The sequence below is a fragment of the Dermacentor silvarum genome, chromosome 1 (genome assembly GCF_013339745.2).
Source record: "Dermacentor silvarum isolate Dsil-2018 chromosome 1, BIME_Dsil_1.4, whole genome shotgun sequence".
NCBI classification, from domain to species: domain Eukaryota; kingdom Metazoa; phylum Arthropoda; class Arachnida; order Ixodida; family Ixodidae; genus Dermacentor; species Dermacentor silvarum.
In genome coordinates, this window is record NC_051154.1 from 108,435,779 (window position 1) to 108,451,544 (window position 15,766).

General features: G+C 48.1%; 1 protein-coding gene across 1 annotated transcript in view; it reads right to left on the reverse strand.

Annotated features, from left to right (window-relative positions):
- The window catches only part of LOC119434648 (tachykinin-like peptides receptor 86C), a 63,434-nt gene extending 48,313 nt beyond the window's left edge, over positions 1-15,121 (reverse strand). The window contains exons 1-2 of the mRNA XM_037701749.2: positions 14,700-15,121; positions 1,758-1,973 (exon numbers count right to left, since the gene is read on the reverse strand). Of these exons, the coding sequence (XP_037557677.1) occupies positions 1,758-1,973; positions 14,700-15,079 (596 nt within the window). The 5' untranslated portion in view covers positions 15,080-15,121. The remainder of the gene's footprint in view (positions 1-1,757; positions 1,974-14,699) is intronic.
- Positions 15,122-15,766: the final 645 nt, after the last annotated feature.

Sequence of the window (15,766 nt, forward strand, 5' to 3'; positions counted from 1 at the left end):
TGATTATGGATGTATCGATTAGATAGCAAACGCGGTAGGTGGTTGAAATCAGGGAAAGAATGGGGAGCGAGGCAGGCCATGTTTGTGCGTAGAGCTGATAGGCGTGGTCTGTTAATGACAGAGAATGGGTGCCAAAAGAAGAAAAGTGCCACTGAGTCTGGCATAAAGATAGGAGGTGCGAGGAGATACTGGGAAATTTTCCGGCATAGAGCGGAGTCGACCGTCGCAAGACAGGGATAATTGGAGATGGGAGAGCATTTCGTCGTCCTGCAGGGCACATAAAATAGGCTGATTACGTCACAATAAATCCCACGCATGTAACAAGGTATAAGCACAAAATAGTCATTTAATTCACCACCACCAGCACGCATATATCCTTGCAGTGCATATCTCCCTACACGTAATAGCGCTCGCGCCCGCACACGTGAGGTCAGGACCAGGTCGTAGTGCACGAGGAAGAGCCGACACTGCTCGTTTTCGCAATCAGCCCGATGTGCTATGCGCCTAAAAGATTCCCAGGCCAAAGAGGCCGCATCCGGACTCGACATAAAGCCGCATGACAGAGCCTTAACCACTGACGTTTATCTCGTCTACGGATGTATAGAGGACTGCATGTTGCTCTTAAAGGCGCACCGGTCAAGAGAGACGCTGTTGCGCTTTTTCTACCTATTTAGAAGCAAAGCCCCTCAAAAATAGCCGTAAAAGTGGTTGCGCCGCACACGTGCGAATTATTCCACGTTCTTTCAAGAACCCTCCCCCCCCCCCCCTTCCACCCCAACCCACTCGACCCTCGTTAAAGTATTAAAACACCCCGAGTGAAATTTGATATATCGTACACACAGTCACAATCAGTCACTAAACACAACAAAGCGGTGCTTTCTTGACGAGCTGCAATACAGACCATCATCTGTATAATGTGTCTGCATAGGCTATTCTCTACGGCATGCGTGCGTTAAAAAGAATGGAGGTTTAACGCCCTGAAACTGCGCTGTGTGGTTATGAGGCACAGCGTGGTGGGGGACTTCTTCTTTCTGGGGTTTTACGTGCCAAAACCAGTTCTGATTATGAGGCACGCCGTAGTGGATGGCTCCGGATTAATTTTGACCACCTGGGGTGGGACTCTCGATACATTTTGACCACCTGGGCTTCTTTAATGTGCACACACAACACGGTACACTAGAGGTTTTGCATTCCGCCGCCATCGGAATGCGGCCACGGCGGACGAGATTGAACCTGCGACCTCGTACTCAGAGCACAATGCCATAGCCACTAAGCTACCGTGGTGGGTATAGAGCGTGTGTGTGTGTGTGTGTGTGTGTGTGTGTGTGTGTGTGTGTGTGTGTGTGTGTGCGTGTGGCGTGTGCGTGTGCGTGTGCGTGTGCGTGTGTGTGTGTGTGTGTGTGTGTGTGTGTGTGTGTGTGTGTGTGTGTGTGTGTGTGTGTGTGTGTGTGTGTGTGTGTGTGTGTGTGTGTGTGTGTGTGTGTGTGTGTGTGTGTGTGTGTGTGTGTGTGTGTGTGTGTGTGTGTGTGTGTGTGTGTGTGTGTGTGTGTGTGTGTGTGTGTGTGTGTGTGTGTGTGTGTGTGTGTGTGTGTGTGCGTGTGTGTGTGTGTGTGTGTGTGTGTGTGTGTGTGTGTGTGTGTGTGTGTGTGTGTGTGTGTGTGTGGTGTGTGTGTGTGTGTGTGTGTGTGTGTGTGTGTGCGTGCGTGCGTGCGTGCGTGCGCGCGCGAGAGAGAGAGAGAGAGAGCGAATAGACTCACACGTAGTCGGCGAAAGAGCCATGCAGGCGGCCGTCGGGCCACACAAGAAGGCAGACGGTACGCACGCTGTGGTCCCCGTAGCGGTACGACCGCGTGCGAGAATAGAGCAGCGTGGGCAGCGACAGCAGAGCCGAGCCCGACCACACGGCGCACAACGTTACCACGGATCGGCGACGCCGGGGACGGCCGCACAGGGGTCGCACGATGGCGAAGTACCTGCACAGCATACAGTGCACACTGCACAGCACAGCACACCTCGCCACAGCTACACCCGCCTTTACAGCGCACATGTCTATAGAAAAGTGCATGTTTGTTGACCTATACAATGTGTTCTCTACTAAAGAAACAATATAATATAGTATCTGCGGGATTCCACACAACTGCATATTCTTAGAACAGGGAATCCAATCGTAACTAATTAGGTACTCGTTGCAGCGCAACGAATTATTTTAAAATGGTAGTTTCGCCCGAAGGCGAAGCACTCGAAGCGATAGCAACGTTCAGCGTTGCGCTGAAGGAGTCTCACAACGCTGGCTGGATGAGGAGCGCCGCCAGCGGCGTTGCAACCATCGCAGCTCGACGGTGCACGAGTCGACACAGAAATATCGGGGTTTATCAGCGCCCAAACAAAGGATTTCATAGACTTAGCGTCCGTTCCGCTCAGACCTGTGTATGCGCCAGTACGCAAACATCTGCTCAGCAGGAACACTAGTGTGTGTGTTCGCGCACAACGCCTCATTTTGCCGTCAACGCCTGCGTCGGTGTCGTGCCTTACTCCACCAGCCGCACGACATAAACTGATATTCCCTCGTTTGGAGCACTCGAGTCATTTATAGATTTCCTGAATTGCAAGATTCTAATTCTTATATGTCGTGTAAGTGACGGAATGCGGCCGCCTGCATAACAATAAGTCTAGGTTGAAATCCGTGTGCCCCATTCTCAGTACTACTGTTCACCTATTTTATGGTGCTCCTGGGGATTTCTCTCTACCCATATGCGTCTAGCTTCGTACGGTATATCTGGAGTCATAGCTCGCATACTACTCACATACGGAGCACTTACTCACATACGTAACAGTGTTGGCAGCTATGATCAGTGAGTTAATAGGATTTCTGCATCGAAAACCAACGGCTACGAAGCGATTTTGCCTACCTGCCCGACATGTAGTACTGGAATAATCCCCTTCTTTTCCATGCAGACGTCCAGCCGAGACATTATCGAGTTTAAAACCACCGATACGTCGTCTGTTCTGGAATTGTTCACTGAGGTGACAGCCTTGTGGCCGTACCATGATGAGCGATGCATGGGCCGTAACTTTCAGGAGTTCTGGAGGTGTCAATAAAGCTTTGGAATGTAGCAACACGAGCATTAAGGAATAGCTATATGTGGATGCCTATCCGATAATACAGGACCTGAGTCTGAAGATACGGTGACTTTCGGATACATCAATGTGGTCACCTTTGAAGTACTCCACATAAGACACTTCACTGGTTCCTCCTTTTCTATCATTGCTGGAAGCACCATTAGAAGTCCTCTTCTGCTAAGCGCTTCAGCGGCGATGTTGTTTCCTTTTGAATTGTCATCACATCCCTGAAATACCTCCGCCTCCCCCCCCCCCCCAGTCTCCCCCCGGATACCCAGCTTGCATTTGGGGAACAAAAAAACAAAAAAGTCGCAGATGGCGTTCCAGCGCAGTGATGGGATTGCGTCCCGATACCTCACGCACTATCAATGCAGAGTGCACAAATGTATCATCTTCGTGCAGCATCTTTCGACAATTTGATCACACGCGGCGCAAACGATCTTTCAGACGCTTCGGGACCGCCATGTAGAAAGCTACATTGACAGTTTTACCTCCAGTTACACATTCGTGGAGTAAAATTCCTTGACAGTTAAAAAACACCACCAACATGACTTTACTAAACATTGTCATGGGGCGCTAGATGGGGGCATACAAAAGGAAGGACACACACAAAGTGCCAACTACATATGTTCTTTCGTATGTCTCATTTAGCGCCCAAAACAATATTTAATAGACCCCACCGACATGCCCAAGAAGTTCTCTAAAACATGACTTTAATTGTTGATTTAGTCTTCCACGCTTCTCTTCTTTCAGAGCGCAGCTCTTAGGCACCCGTTCCGGCGTTGAGCGTCCTCGGCGTCCCTCGGAGTAACCGAGCGAATGAGCACAGCGAAGTATAAAAGAGCGAACGCGGAGAGCAGCGGGGGATGAAAGACGGCGATACTGAAGAGAGCGCGAGGAAGGGCGCAGCGCAATCATGAGGCAGAAAGCGGAGGATGAGAGTATGGCGAAAGGGTGAGGAGGAAAGGGGAGGGCCGCACGAGACATGCTCCACGGCAGCGACCCACTTCACATGCGCTACTTCGCCTGCGCCGCCTCCGCTAGAGAATGTGCTCCGCGCGAGCCACGCACACCCGTGTTCTTTCTTTCAGAACAATGAGCCGCGCAACTGGTGGAAGTGCTTCGTCTGCCGCTGCTGCTAAACAAGCTGCATGAGCACAAGCTCAGCGCCGCCGCCGATAGCACCCTGCCATTCAGATTCAAATTATTTGCCTCAATATAACGCGAACTAAAAACACCTTAACAACTGCGCTCAAATGTCGCATTAGAGAGAATCATATTCGTCGGTGATTTCTTTTTCTATTTTACTTTCTTTTTGGCTTTGGCCCATTGTTCTTTTTCCATCACTTACTCTTTGACTTCAGCTCGATGTCGTATTTGTAAATCGAAGTTTCGTCGCCGGTGACGACTCTTTGCAAGAATTTATGTCTGTCTTCTTAAGATTTAAGCGAAGCTTTATAGGTTTACACGTGTCGGCGGTTGTGGTGGTGTCACGCTGAAAAGTGGGCCGATCCTGATGGTAGTTCAGAAAGGGTCCAAGCTTAATGGGCCATACCAAGTACAAAAAGAAATAGAGAAAGAGAGAGAGAGAAAGCAAGAAAGAGAAAGAAAGAGAGAGAGAACGAGAGAAAGGAAATCACCATGAAGGTCCGATACACGCACGACATACTTCGCTTACCCCCCTTTTCTCGACAGCGGAAGGGCTGGTGATTTTTCAATCAATGCGGCATTCTTCTAGGCGCAACTTTTGCTCGGGAGTCATCAGTTTCGGCGCTATCTATGCGCAAACCTTTTTCATTTCAAAATTTTCAGTCAAAATCCGGTGAACGGATGACTTGCCCATACCAAGTACTTCCGCTATCATTTTAACAGTCGTTGGGTGGTCACTGAGCCCAAGAGAAGATGCTGTTATACGATTCGAATAGAGCGGCTATGCCCGGACCACGTGCAAACGCACGGTAATCGGCGTGCCTAACGATCTCGCTCGTCAACATGAACAGACGTGTCCGTCGCGATGGTCAGAGACGAAACTTGTCGTGCCGCCTTGCAACCCCTCTCATCCCCCGCTGAGGACGTTCACCCCGTTACTGTCACCCACCATCTCTACTTCGGCTGGTTTGCCCTGTCCTGCAATGGGGGAGAGGAGAGGGGGAGAGTGCCCGGATGGTGGAGGGTATAAGAAAGTCAGCCAGCAGCCACGTGGAGAACACTTTTGCTTTGCCCTAGCGTGCAGGTTCATGCACGCTGAACGTTTCTTGTATGTTTTCTTTGGAGCACACCGCTCGCCCGTAACCATGTATGAAACTTCTGGTGCTTGTTTTTACGTCGTCTCGCCTTCCCTGCCGGACACTCTCCGATGGTCAACCTGGTTCGAGCTCCAAGCAGACGCTGTTGAAGGTTCACCAAACCCCGGCCCGTAACAACGCACAATCGATGTTCACGATGCCCCTCCTCCTCGTGGAGGGGCGTCCTGATCTTTCTTCGGGATCTTCACGGGCATCCCCAAAACGCTGAACTTACTAGATTACAATTCTTCTTTCTTTTTTTAAGGCGTCCTTTCCATGGGTCTTTTTGCAACATTTGATGAATTTCTACACCATTTTTGCCGAGTTACACAAGAAATTTGATAATGATCCTTTGTTACGTCTGTTCGTCGATCTACATTTCTACAAATACTAAGAATGGGTTGCTCAAGAAGGGCATACATAAAAATCTGCATACCGCCATGGTGGCGTAGTGGCTTTGGTGTTGCGCTGCTGAGCCCGAGGACGCGGGATCGATTTCCTGCCGCGGCAGCCGCATGTCGATGGGGGTGAAATGCAAAAATGCCTGTGTACGGTGCATTGGGTGCACGTTAAAGAATCCCAGGTGGTCAAAATTAATCCGGAGTCCTCCACTACGGCGTGCCTTATAATTATATAATGATTTGGCACGTAAAACCCCAGAATTCCCTTTTTTTAAATTCTGCCTTGTCATGCAGCAGTCCGGCTCGTACTAAAGGTCAACCGGGTTATTTCGAATGGAGAGAGCGGAGCCACTACACCCTCTACATTTCTTTTCTTTTCTTTTTTTTCTGTTTCACTGCATGAACTTTTGTTGAGATAGGCCTCGTACATCGGCTTTCATTGAACGCGTCCGACGAAGGTGTGCGCATGTTGCTTCGCACCGTTTGGTACATTAAAGGACATTACAAAGGAAAAAGTGAAGTGTTCAAAGCTTTCAGAACCCGGGGTCGACGATGCACTTTGTCATCAAGCTCCATGGTGTCATGGTATCCGTGGTATCATGGTACTGGCCACATGCGTTGTGCACGCAGTGTTCCTCGCAGCTGGTTCCACTGCACCTGGTACTGACAATGGCAAACGTTGTTGTCAAGTGGAGGGTATGGAGCTTCTGCTACATGTGCCATTTCGCTAAGTAGTTCAAACGGTTCGACTTGGCGCATATTGTTTCTATTTCAGTTTGCGCTTTACTCGTGGCAACACTGCATCTGCAAAAGAAAAGAAAAAAATGAGGAAAAAGAGAGAAGCTGTTCTACCTAAAAAATAAAACTTCCATTACACACCCTGTATTGCTAAACATTCATCGTGAGACCTCACCTTTCTGTTTCGGTCAATGTCGAATAAGGTTTTGCTTACGTCACGCTGATCACCAGTTATGCGAGCAACAGACAAATACAGATCAACTAAACAACTACCGCAACGAATGCAGCACGTGAGACTGCTCATCACGTAGCGATTCAGACAGTGTACGGTGGGCGGTCACTAACAGCAACATGACTTACTACTGCATGACAGCGTGGATAGCATCAGGTGCATGGCTCGTGCATTGTCGGATCCCGTTCATAAGAATCCACATTATACCGCACCCGGTACATGCCTATAGCCATGATAATCGTGCTTGAACTTCCACCGTAACTCCTCGCCGTAGGAGGCATGCATTCCTGCACCAGTGACAGCAGCACCTGTTGGTGCGACTACAGCCGTAGTTTAACGCAGCTCGATTTTCTGAATTCAGCTCCACCTCGTTCCTCGTCCGTCTGATCATCACACTTGCGCTTCACCGGTTACGCGACAGTCATTCACCAAGAAAAAATACCTTGATGGGGAGGTACAATTTCCACCACTTGTACAACGTACTGTCGATATCTCTGTTGTTGTAATCGTACGCAGATTTATTCCGGACAACTAGTAGACTCCTCACTAAAGCACCATGCTGCGTTTTATAAGGCGTAGCTCTGCTGGCGTCAGCTAAAAAAGGGCCGGATTCTGAAAGCTATTTCGCGCGTAACATGTGCTCCTCTTAGAGTGTCATTAGTGTCCGCGTGGGCGAAACCAAACAACCGTGCGCCCAATTACTGAGAGTGAACAGACTCCATGAATTCGTCCGCTGATTGAACGGCGCCCAACGCTTCCCTCAATGCCTCAGTACCTTAGAGCCTTATACCTATTGAGTGTCCGAGGCTTTCGAACAATGGATAATTTCTCGATCCCTTTGTTAGTGACGTGCTCCTTGGCGCGCACTCATTACGGCGATCCAAAGATGTGTAAGCATAATGGTTTGCATCCGGCAGTGGCGAATTAGAGAGCGTGGATGCGAGAAGCTAATGAACGACAGAAACTTCATTTCACCTCCTAAGAGAAGCGTGCGAGTCCTCAAGGATGGCCATATTCGATGCGAAACTTCTCTTGCGTGCATGGCAATGGTACTATAATCGCTGCTAGCTTCGCAGTTGTTGATGAGGCTGGATGCCGTATGGGAAATTTACGTCGTATTTCAGTCGAAGGGCGGAAAAGACAGGGTGATAACTCCTGACTGACTTCATGTCCATAATAAGGGAGGAGCAGGAAAGAGAAAGGCAGGGAGGTTAACCAGAATAACGTCCGGTTGGCTACCCTACACCGGGGGAATGGGAAACACAAAGACGACAGGGAGAGAGAGGAGGCAAGGAAAGAACGGAAATTAGCGGTGAATTCGCTGACGCGTGTGTTATTGCGCTAATAGTCACACATTAAAGCCTGGGGCTTAAGGTCCAGAAACTGCATAGTGGTTTATGAGGGACGCCGTAGAGGAGAGTCTCTGTATTAATTTTGAACACCTTGGGTTCTTTGACGTGCACTCAAAGCAAGGCACACGAGCGTTTTTGCAATCTTCCCTCATGGCAATGCGGACGGTAATATATTCCGCTAAGTAAGAAAATACGAAAGTATGCGCATACGCCCTTAGCGTGTGCGCGTACGACGCCGCAACCAATCACTTCCTGCGATCTTGTATCGTCTTTTTTTTTTTATTAAAACGGAGTCACACGAAGACACGTCGGCGAACCTGCCTTCGTGTGTGTTTGAAGAAATGCATCTTTCCCCAAAAGCATGCAAGTTTCACCGCGTCTGGCCAAAGCCGACCTCGGGAAATGTCATAGCGTCGCTACTGCTTCATTACCAGCACCATGAAAGCTGAACTACCATGATTACTACTGCCTCAAAGCTTTCTTAAAGCTTTGTATGACCTCTCTGCCTTTCTAATAAATTCTCTCTCCCTCTCTTTCTCTCTCTCTCTCTCTCTCTCTTGCACTAGTGAGTGTACCACGAATACCGGCCGCGCGGCATAGTACGAGCTTTGATCGTAAGTTCGGTTCTCATAATACCCTTGAAGAAAGCATTATCTTTCTTTTTGATTATTATTTTTGTTAGCAAACAAACAATCGTGTGGTGACTGCAGATATGTCAAGTACGTGACAGGAGGCCCCTCATATCATTTTTCTTCTCCATCTCTTTTTTTTTTTTTTTTTTTTGCTTTGCTGTCGCATACGTTGCAATGAATGTTATTGTTGTAGCTATGCAGCTTTAGTACTTGGAATGCTCTACAAATGCATATGTACGCATGGTTTTGCTTGTCTTTCCTGGTGAGAGGTTTCAAAAGTTGATCATTTGTTGAGAATTTAATGAGGACACGTGAGAAGGGATAGAACTCACAGCCGTTTTAAATGAAACAAAAAGTACTACAGATGGCGTTGTAAATATGCGATAAAGTAACGGCGAGCGTGTTTTCATTAATTGAACAATGTCCAAAGACGTCTTTGTCACTTTTATATTGCTTCCCGTGTAAATATTGTAACGGCGCGTTTGTACATACCAAGACGAAGGGAAGGAGCGGTAGAAAAGAAGGAAGACGAGGACTTTGTTTTTGGTCTGCCGGCCTCGCCCCATCCAGGGCTTTAGCGCCGAGCCTTCTGAATAAACGCCTCACGCCTTGTAACATTTCTGGTGTAGGTGCTGGGTAACACGTCCGGCCACTGAACCTTTTCCTCCAAGTCTTCGCCGCACTCGTAGCCTTACCAGCCACATGTATGTATGTATGTATGTATGTATGTATGTATGTATGTATGTATGTATGTATGTATGTGTGTGTGTGTGTATGTATGTATGTATGTATGTATGTATGTATGTATGTATGTATGTATGTATGTATGTATGTATGTATGTATGATTGTATGTATGTATGTATGTATGTATGTATGTATGTATGATTGTATGTATGTATGATTGTATGTATGTATGGTTGTATGTACAGTATAATCATCACCTGTGCACTGTGGCTATCGCGACATTCTGAAGAACCGATAAATGTATTGCAATGCGAATTCTTCCACCACTAGCCACGCTAGCATATCGCTCCGAACTTTCAGACTGACAGGTCATTTTCAATGCTCTAGCATTGTTACCCCCCATCGTATGAAAAAAAAAATGCATCATAATTCGGGCATCTGAACTCCTCCTCTTGGCTTCTTTGCTTTTCTGAAGTTGCTTTAGATCTCTTCTAAAACTTAGCACTTACAGTAGTGAAGGGAAAGAACTGAATCGGACATCGAAAAGTCGAACCGACAGAAAATGCTGTTGATGCTGACTCGAAGTTTTAAACAAGGGCAAGTGAACTGGTGAAACGTGAGCTGGCATAAGGTCCAATGCAGGAGCTGGCACTAAGCAAGCGCGTTCCCGCCCTGTCTCCCTACTCCCCTCCAATTTTGCCCTCCTCTGTTATAATAGCCAAGTCCGAGGATCTCCTAACTAGATTCCCAAGGCCGGGGTCCCCGTGCTGCTCGTAGCACGTCGCCATTGTTTTTTCGAAAAACAAAGCCGGTTTCTGGTGGCTAAATAAAGGTTTCGCCTTGGAACAACAACAGCGCACACCACTATACGCTCAGAAGCACTGCACAAAAGAAGTTTCAAAAGACAGTATTCGTTTATTTATCTAAATGTGAAAAGAAATGCGACGAGAACTCGAGCAACATCAGTTTAAAATATGACCAGAATATATATATATATATATATATATATATATATATATATATATATAGAACGGTAGTAAGCGAGCCTGCCAGCATCAAAGAGAACGTCGATTTGTTTTCATGTCAACCATAGTGAGGGTTTCGCTTCATTCTGCTGAGCGTAATCTCGGCTCCCTTTTTTTCTCTTTTCTCTCCAAGAAACGAAGCCACGTGACGGCTCTTTCTGGATTTCGCATCGCAATATTAGCCGGAACACAGAATTAAGAAAGATCGCTCACCGAGGCACTAGTGGTATATTATTTCCTTTCTTACGGCTCTTGTTGTCGTTTCGAAAGGTCGTGGTTCGAACATAGCGTGACTTCGACAGTTGAACGGCGGGAGCGGATTGTGTGTTGGAGTATTAAGAAAACACCAGTGGGAAAGGCCACCGACCACCATATACTTTTAGTGTTTGAAGATTGCCCAATAAAGACCGCGCTCACTTGCTCCAGCGGCGCCCATGCGGGATACGTATAGCACGCGACGCCAGAGGGATTACTGACAGTGTTCCATGCATTCGATCAAATCGCACGCCCTGCGTGTGGGAAAGAGGCGCTAAAGCGAATGGTATTCGTAAAAAAGAGAAAATGCGCGTTTGTCATATTGTCTGGCAGTTAATAGTGGTTTATTCAGCGGGGAGTGTAACAAAACCACGCAGTTATAAGAAACAAGGTTGACTAGATTTCAGGAGATATCGATTAGTATTACTAACTTACGTAGATATTTATTGAACAAAATGTTGTAACTATGATTTCAGCACTAACGACAACCCTTATTTGCCGCGATTTGGCTTTCGGTATACTGCAGTTATACCAAAATGGGTAACCACATTCACACAACGACAACAACATCCGGAACGTGCGCATCAAGTGACGTCGGCAAGCACACACGTGAACAAGAGCTAGAAAATTAAAGTTCATCAAGACCATTCTGTATGACACACCAGATTCCCGCAGTTTGAAAACGGTGTAAGCCAAGCGAAGTACGCAAAAATAATTTTCGGCGGCAAAAGAAGGCAGGTTTATCACTATGGCCTTTCCCCTAGAATAACTTGCAGCGTTGTGTAATCCATTCCTGGCGCCGTCTATTGAAGGCCGATATTGATAAATCTGTTCTTGCGCAAGAACGGGTTCTTATTGGCCGGTTTCTTTGGCGGATGGCGGGCGGATGACGGACGGACGGACGGACGGACGGACGGACGGGCAGACGGACGGACGGACGGACGGACGGACGGACGGATGGACGGACAGACAGACAGACGGACGGACGGACGGACGGACGGACAAACCGACCGACCGGCTGGCCGGCTGGCTGGCTGGCTGGCTGGCTGGTAGATTCATGCATCAATTCTTTTGCTTTTTAATAACAATATATTTTTTAGGTTTACGTGCCAAAAATACGATCTGATCATGAAGCAGGCCGTAGGGGAGGGGAGGGGGGGGGGGGGGGGGAGGGGAGGTTCTCCGGAATAATTCTGACCACCCAATGTACGGTACACGGGCGTTTTTGCAATTCGCCCCCATCCTTTTTATTATTGTTTTGCTTGTTTACTTTTCTGTTTGTTTGTGTTTCTTTACGTTTAGGCAGCGCACGCAACCGTGTCGGCGGGCGCATGAGCGACAGTGTAGTTAGGTACCACGTAGTCCGAGAAACCAGACTGCCTACTTCAACAAGTCGCGTTTCTTGGACAGCGGCTGCGAGGAAGAAACCAGCACTTTCCTTGCTTTCTTGCCTACTTCACCCGTTCTCGCGTGCCGTGTGTGTATCTTCGAACGCATAGCATCGAATGTTGACCGACAAAGGATTTCAATGAGTGCTCCGGCGGTCTGCGCAATAAAACAATAAATTACGACATATAACCTATACATATAATGTCAGCTCGCAAGTACCTCTAAAGCACAAAACCTCTCAATATATATCGCGCATGATATTCTATGGCGTCTTCGAGGTTTTTTTTTTTTTTTCTTATATTAGGAGTTCACCATTCTTGGGCCATTCAGTATGTGCCACTGAATATGGGCCCGTTGTTGGCCCATCCTCAAGAATGTGTGTGTGCAACTGTGGCACAAGGAGTATATAATGTCTAAATGCATTTTATATGTGTCTCTGCACATACACCTGCCATCACGATTCTTCCCTCGACGAGTGTCATATATTGCTTTCGTCCTCATGACGTCCCTGCGTCGACGTCTCACATTGTGCATACGTCTGAATTGATGTTTGCGTTTCGGCGTAGCTTGTTAACGGCGCAGTGCATAAACATCAACATAGCATAAGAATAAAGTTAGGGCCTGTGGCGATGCTTAAACATCGCATGTGGTTGAACATTTCATAGGATGGAAATAAATAATATTGCATGCATCGCATATGGTTGTGTAGCTCTTAATTAAACGCTTCACTAAAGCTTCGCTTCGCATTACTTCCAACGTGTGCGTTTGACCTGCGTATTTTTTTTTACCACTCTTCTCCATGCAGCGGATACAGAGACAGTCGCTGGTGACCGCGCACGACATATTTTGAAGTGGAATTCTAGAGCGTGGGCCTCGTCAATCCTCGTAACGCTTCTCGCAACGACAAAGGTGCGAAAGGTTAGCGTTTGTTCATCTGGCGTTATCAGTGGGCCTGCAATATATCGCAGCCGGATTTCCCCCGGCGTACTCGGAATTCGCATACTCAGCATGAAAAGCTTGAACGTTACATATAGTGGAGAACTGGACAGGTCTGTTCTGTTCCGGTTTTCGACTCCGTGGCTTCCCTCTTTACTTAGCTCACTCAGGTCACTTGTGTGCGCAAGCATGCACGTTTCGATTTGCGGAGTGACCTCTAATGGGCATCCTAGCTCGCATAAGTGTACAACGCCCTGCCCCGCCAATCCCCTTCGCATTAAAGAAACGCTAGTGCTCTCGTTATGCCATAGTGTATAGTCAACTCATTTTTTTTATTTCCATACGACCACTCAAGCTATGAAAAGAGAGACGTGAGAGGACATAAGCGCTAAGAGTCATTCGCACTGGCGTCTCATTTTTGAGGAGAAACTGGAGAACAAATGCTCGCTGCTGACGGACGCCGGTGCCATGATGGTGAAGGGATGGGGCGGATGAATACTGTGCGAGTCAGGCTTCAGGGTACAGCTAGCACGAGCACGATATTGCGAGACAAAACAGAGCGAAGCCGCGAAGCGATGTGGACTTCGGTAGAGCTAACGCCTCTTTCACCTATCACTGGAACTTCGTAATATGTGCGGTAAAGTTCGACCAAATAAAGAGAACCCTCTAGTTGAGTTTCTCATTATTTGTGCGAATTTGCCACGTTCTCAGTGTCCCCCCCCCCCCCCCCAACGATAAATGTGCCTCCCAATTATCTCCCTTTGTTCTCTTTCTAGAACTCCAGATATATATATAGAGGTCGCGAAATGGGGGTGCATGCGGGTGATAGCGTTTCACAGTGCACTGCGAATGTCAATACCCCTGACCGATATATTCTGGGAACCCGCCGCGGTTGCTTAGTGGCTGTGGTATTGGGCTGCTAAGCACAAGGTCGCGGGATGAAATCCCCGCCACGGCGGCCGCACTTCGATAGGGGCGAAATGCGAAAATACCCGTGTACTTAGATTTAGGTGCACGTTAAAGAACCTCAGGTGGTCAAAATGAATCCGGAGTCCCCTACTACGGTGTGCCTCATAGTCATATCGTAGTTTTGGCCCTTAAAACCGCATAATTTAATTTTAATATATTGTGGGACGCTCGCGGTAATGTCGTGACACTATCATGACTTGTATTATCATTAATGGTTCAGAACACGGACAAAAAAAAGATGCGCCATGTTCGCGTGCCGTGCTAAAACCCTAATGAAGTATAGAAAGCAAGACAACATGAAAGTGCAGCATGAAACACCATATTGTACAGTTGTCTTGCCTTCCTCTCTAATTTATGTGTTGTGAAACACAGAAGATCAATAAGCGCACGCAAAAAAAGCATTTATCAAAAAGGCTTGCAAAAATCGACGTAAGAACTTAAAGTCGGGCTGTAGTTGACGTTGATTCATTGCTAACCGCAGCGCGGCAGAAGTGCAACCGGGACAGAAACGAAGTGAACGCAGCCCTTTTTACTCTTAACTGAATTTTATTTGTGCTCTGTGCGTTCCCTTCATTTCTGTACATTGTCTTCCTGTCGCGCTGTAGTTAAGACTGAATTACCAAGACCAATACATTCAACGCAGCTGTGACAGCGACGCACATTTGAAGGCGCCCACCCACCTGTCAACGCTCATGGCGGTTATGGTGAAGGACGATGAAGCGAGGGTCAGGTTGGCCAGGAAGTTGCTGAAGACGCAGTAGGGCAGCCCGAAGGCCCAGTGGCTTTCCAGCATGTACACCAGGTTAAATACGGCGTTGAAGGTGGCCGTCATCGCGTCCGCCAGCGACAGGTTCACCAGGAAGCAGTTGGTCGTGGTGCGCATGCTGCGGTGCGCTAGCACGGCCCACACGACCAGAGCGTTGCCGACCACCGCGACGGCCACCACTGAGCCGAAGAGCAGCGCGTACAGCAGCTGTGTCCACCACGCCAGCACCCACTGACGCTGGCCGCCAACTTCGACCACGGGCGCGTCCGGCAGCCACTGAGACTCGTTCGCCATGCCCCGTGCTCTGCCTCACTGGCCGCTGGGATTCGCGGAGCCTTTCCCGCTGCATAGGCGCCGTCAGTGACTCGGAGGTACCGTTACTGACGGTAACGGAACGACTGCGGAAGTGGGGAGATCGTATTGCCCCTATACGGTTTCGCACAAATGCAACAGCGCTCGACTCCTATGGTTTCGGCGCGCGTCGAACGTGGGCAGCGACATCAAAGGGACACTAAGGAACAAAATAGCTCGAGCTGCATTAGTAAATTACCCATCCACGCAACCAGAAAAAAAAGTCACTCTTACCGTGTGAGAAGAGGCCTGCTAAGCAAGAAAGGACGCAAAGCACGAAAGACGGGTGGCGACGACGCCATAAAGTTCCCGCACCCGCTCGCCGTGACGTCATGAATGTTAGTGGAGTCTGCTCGAGCCTAGTTAATTTTCTTTTTTAATCGGTAGAGATGAGCCACGTTGTATTCTAATTGAGCCAAAGACTGAACTTGGCAAAGTTTCGAGAACTTTTACTGAGCCGCAGGTGACCCAAATACGAGAAGCTGATTTGAAATCCGTGACGTCACATTGACGCACTGGTGCTTGGGTTTCGGCGCAAAATTTCAATAATGGAACTTCGCCGTTCATTTTCTCTTGTAACAATGGGCCTATTACCACGAAATTAACGAAAATAAAGGTTTGAAAGTGTAC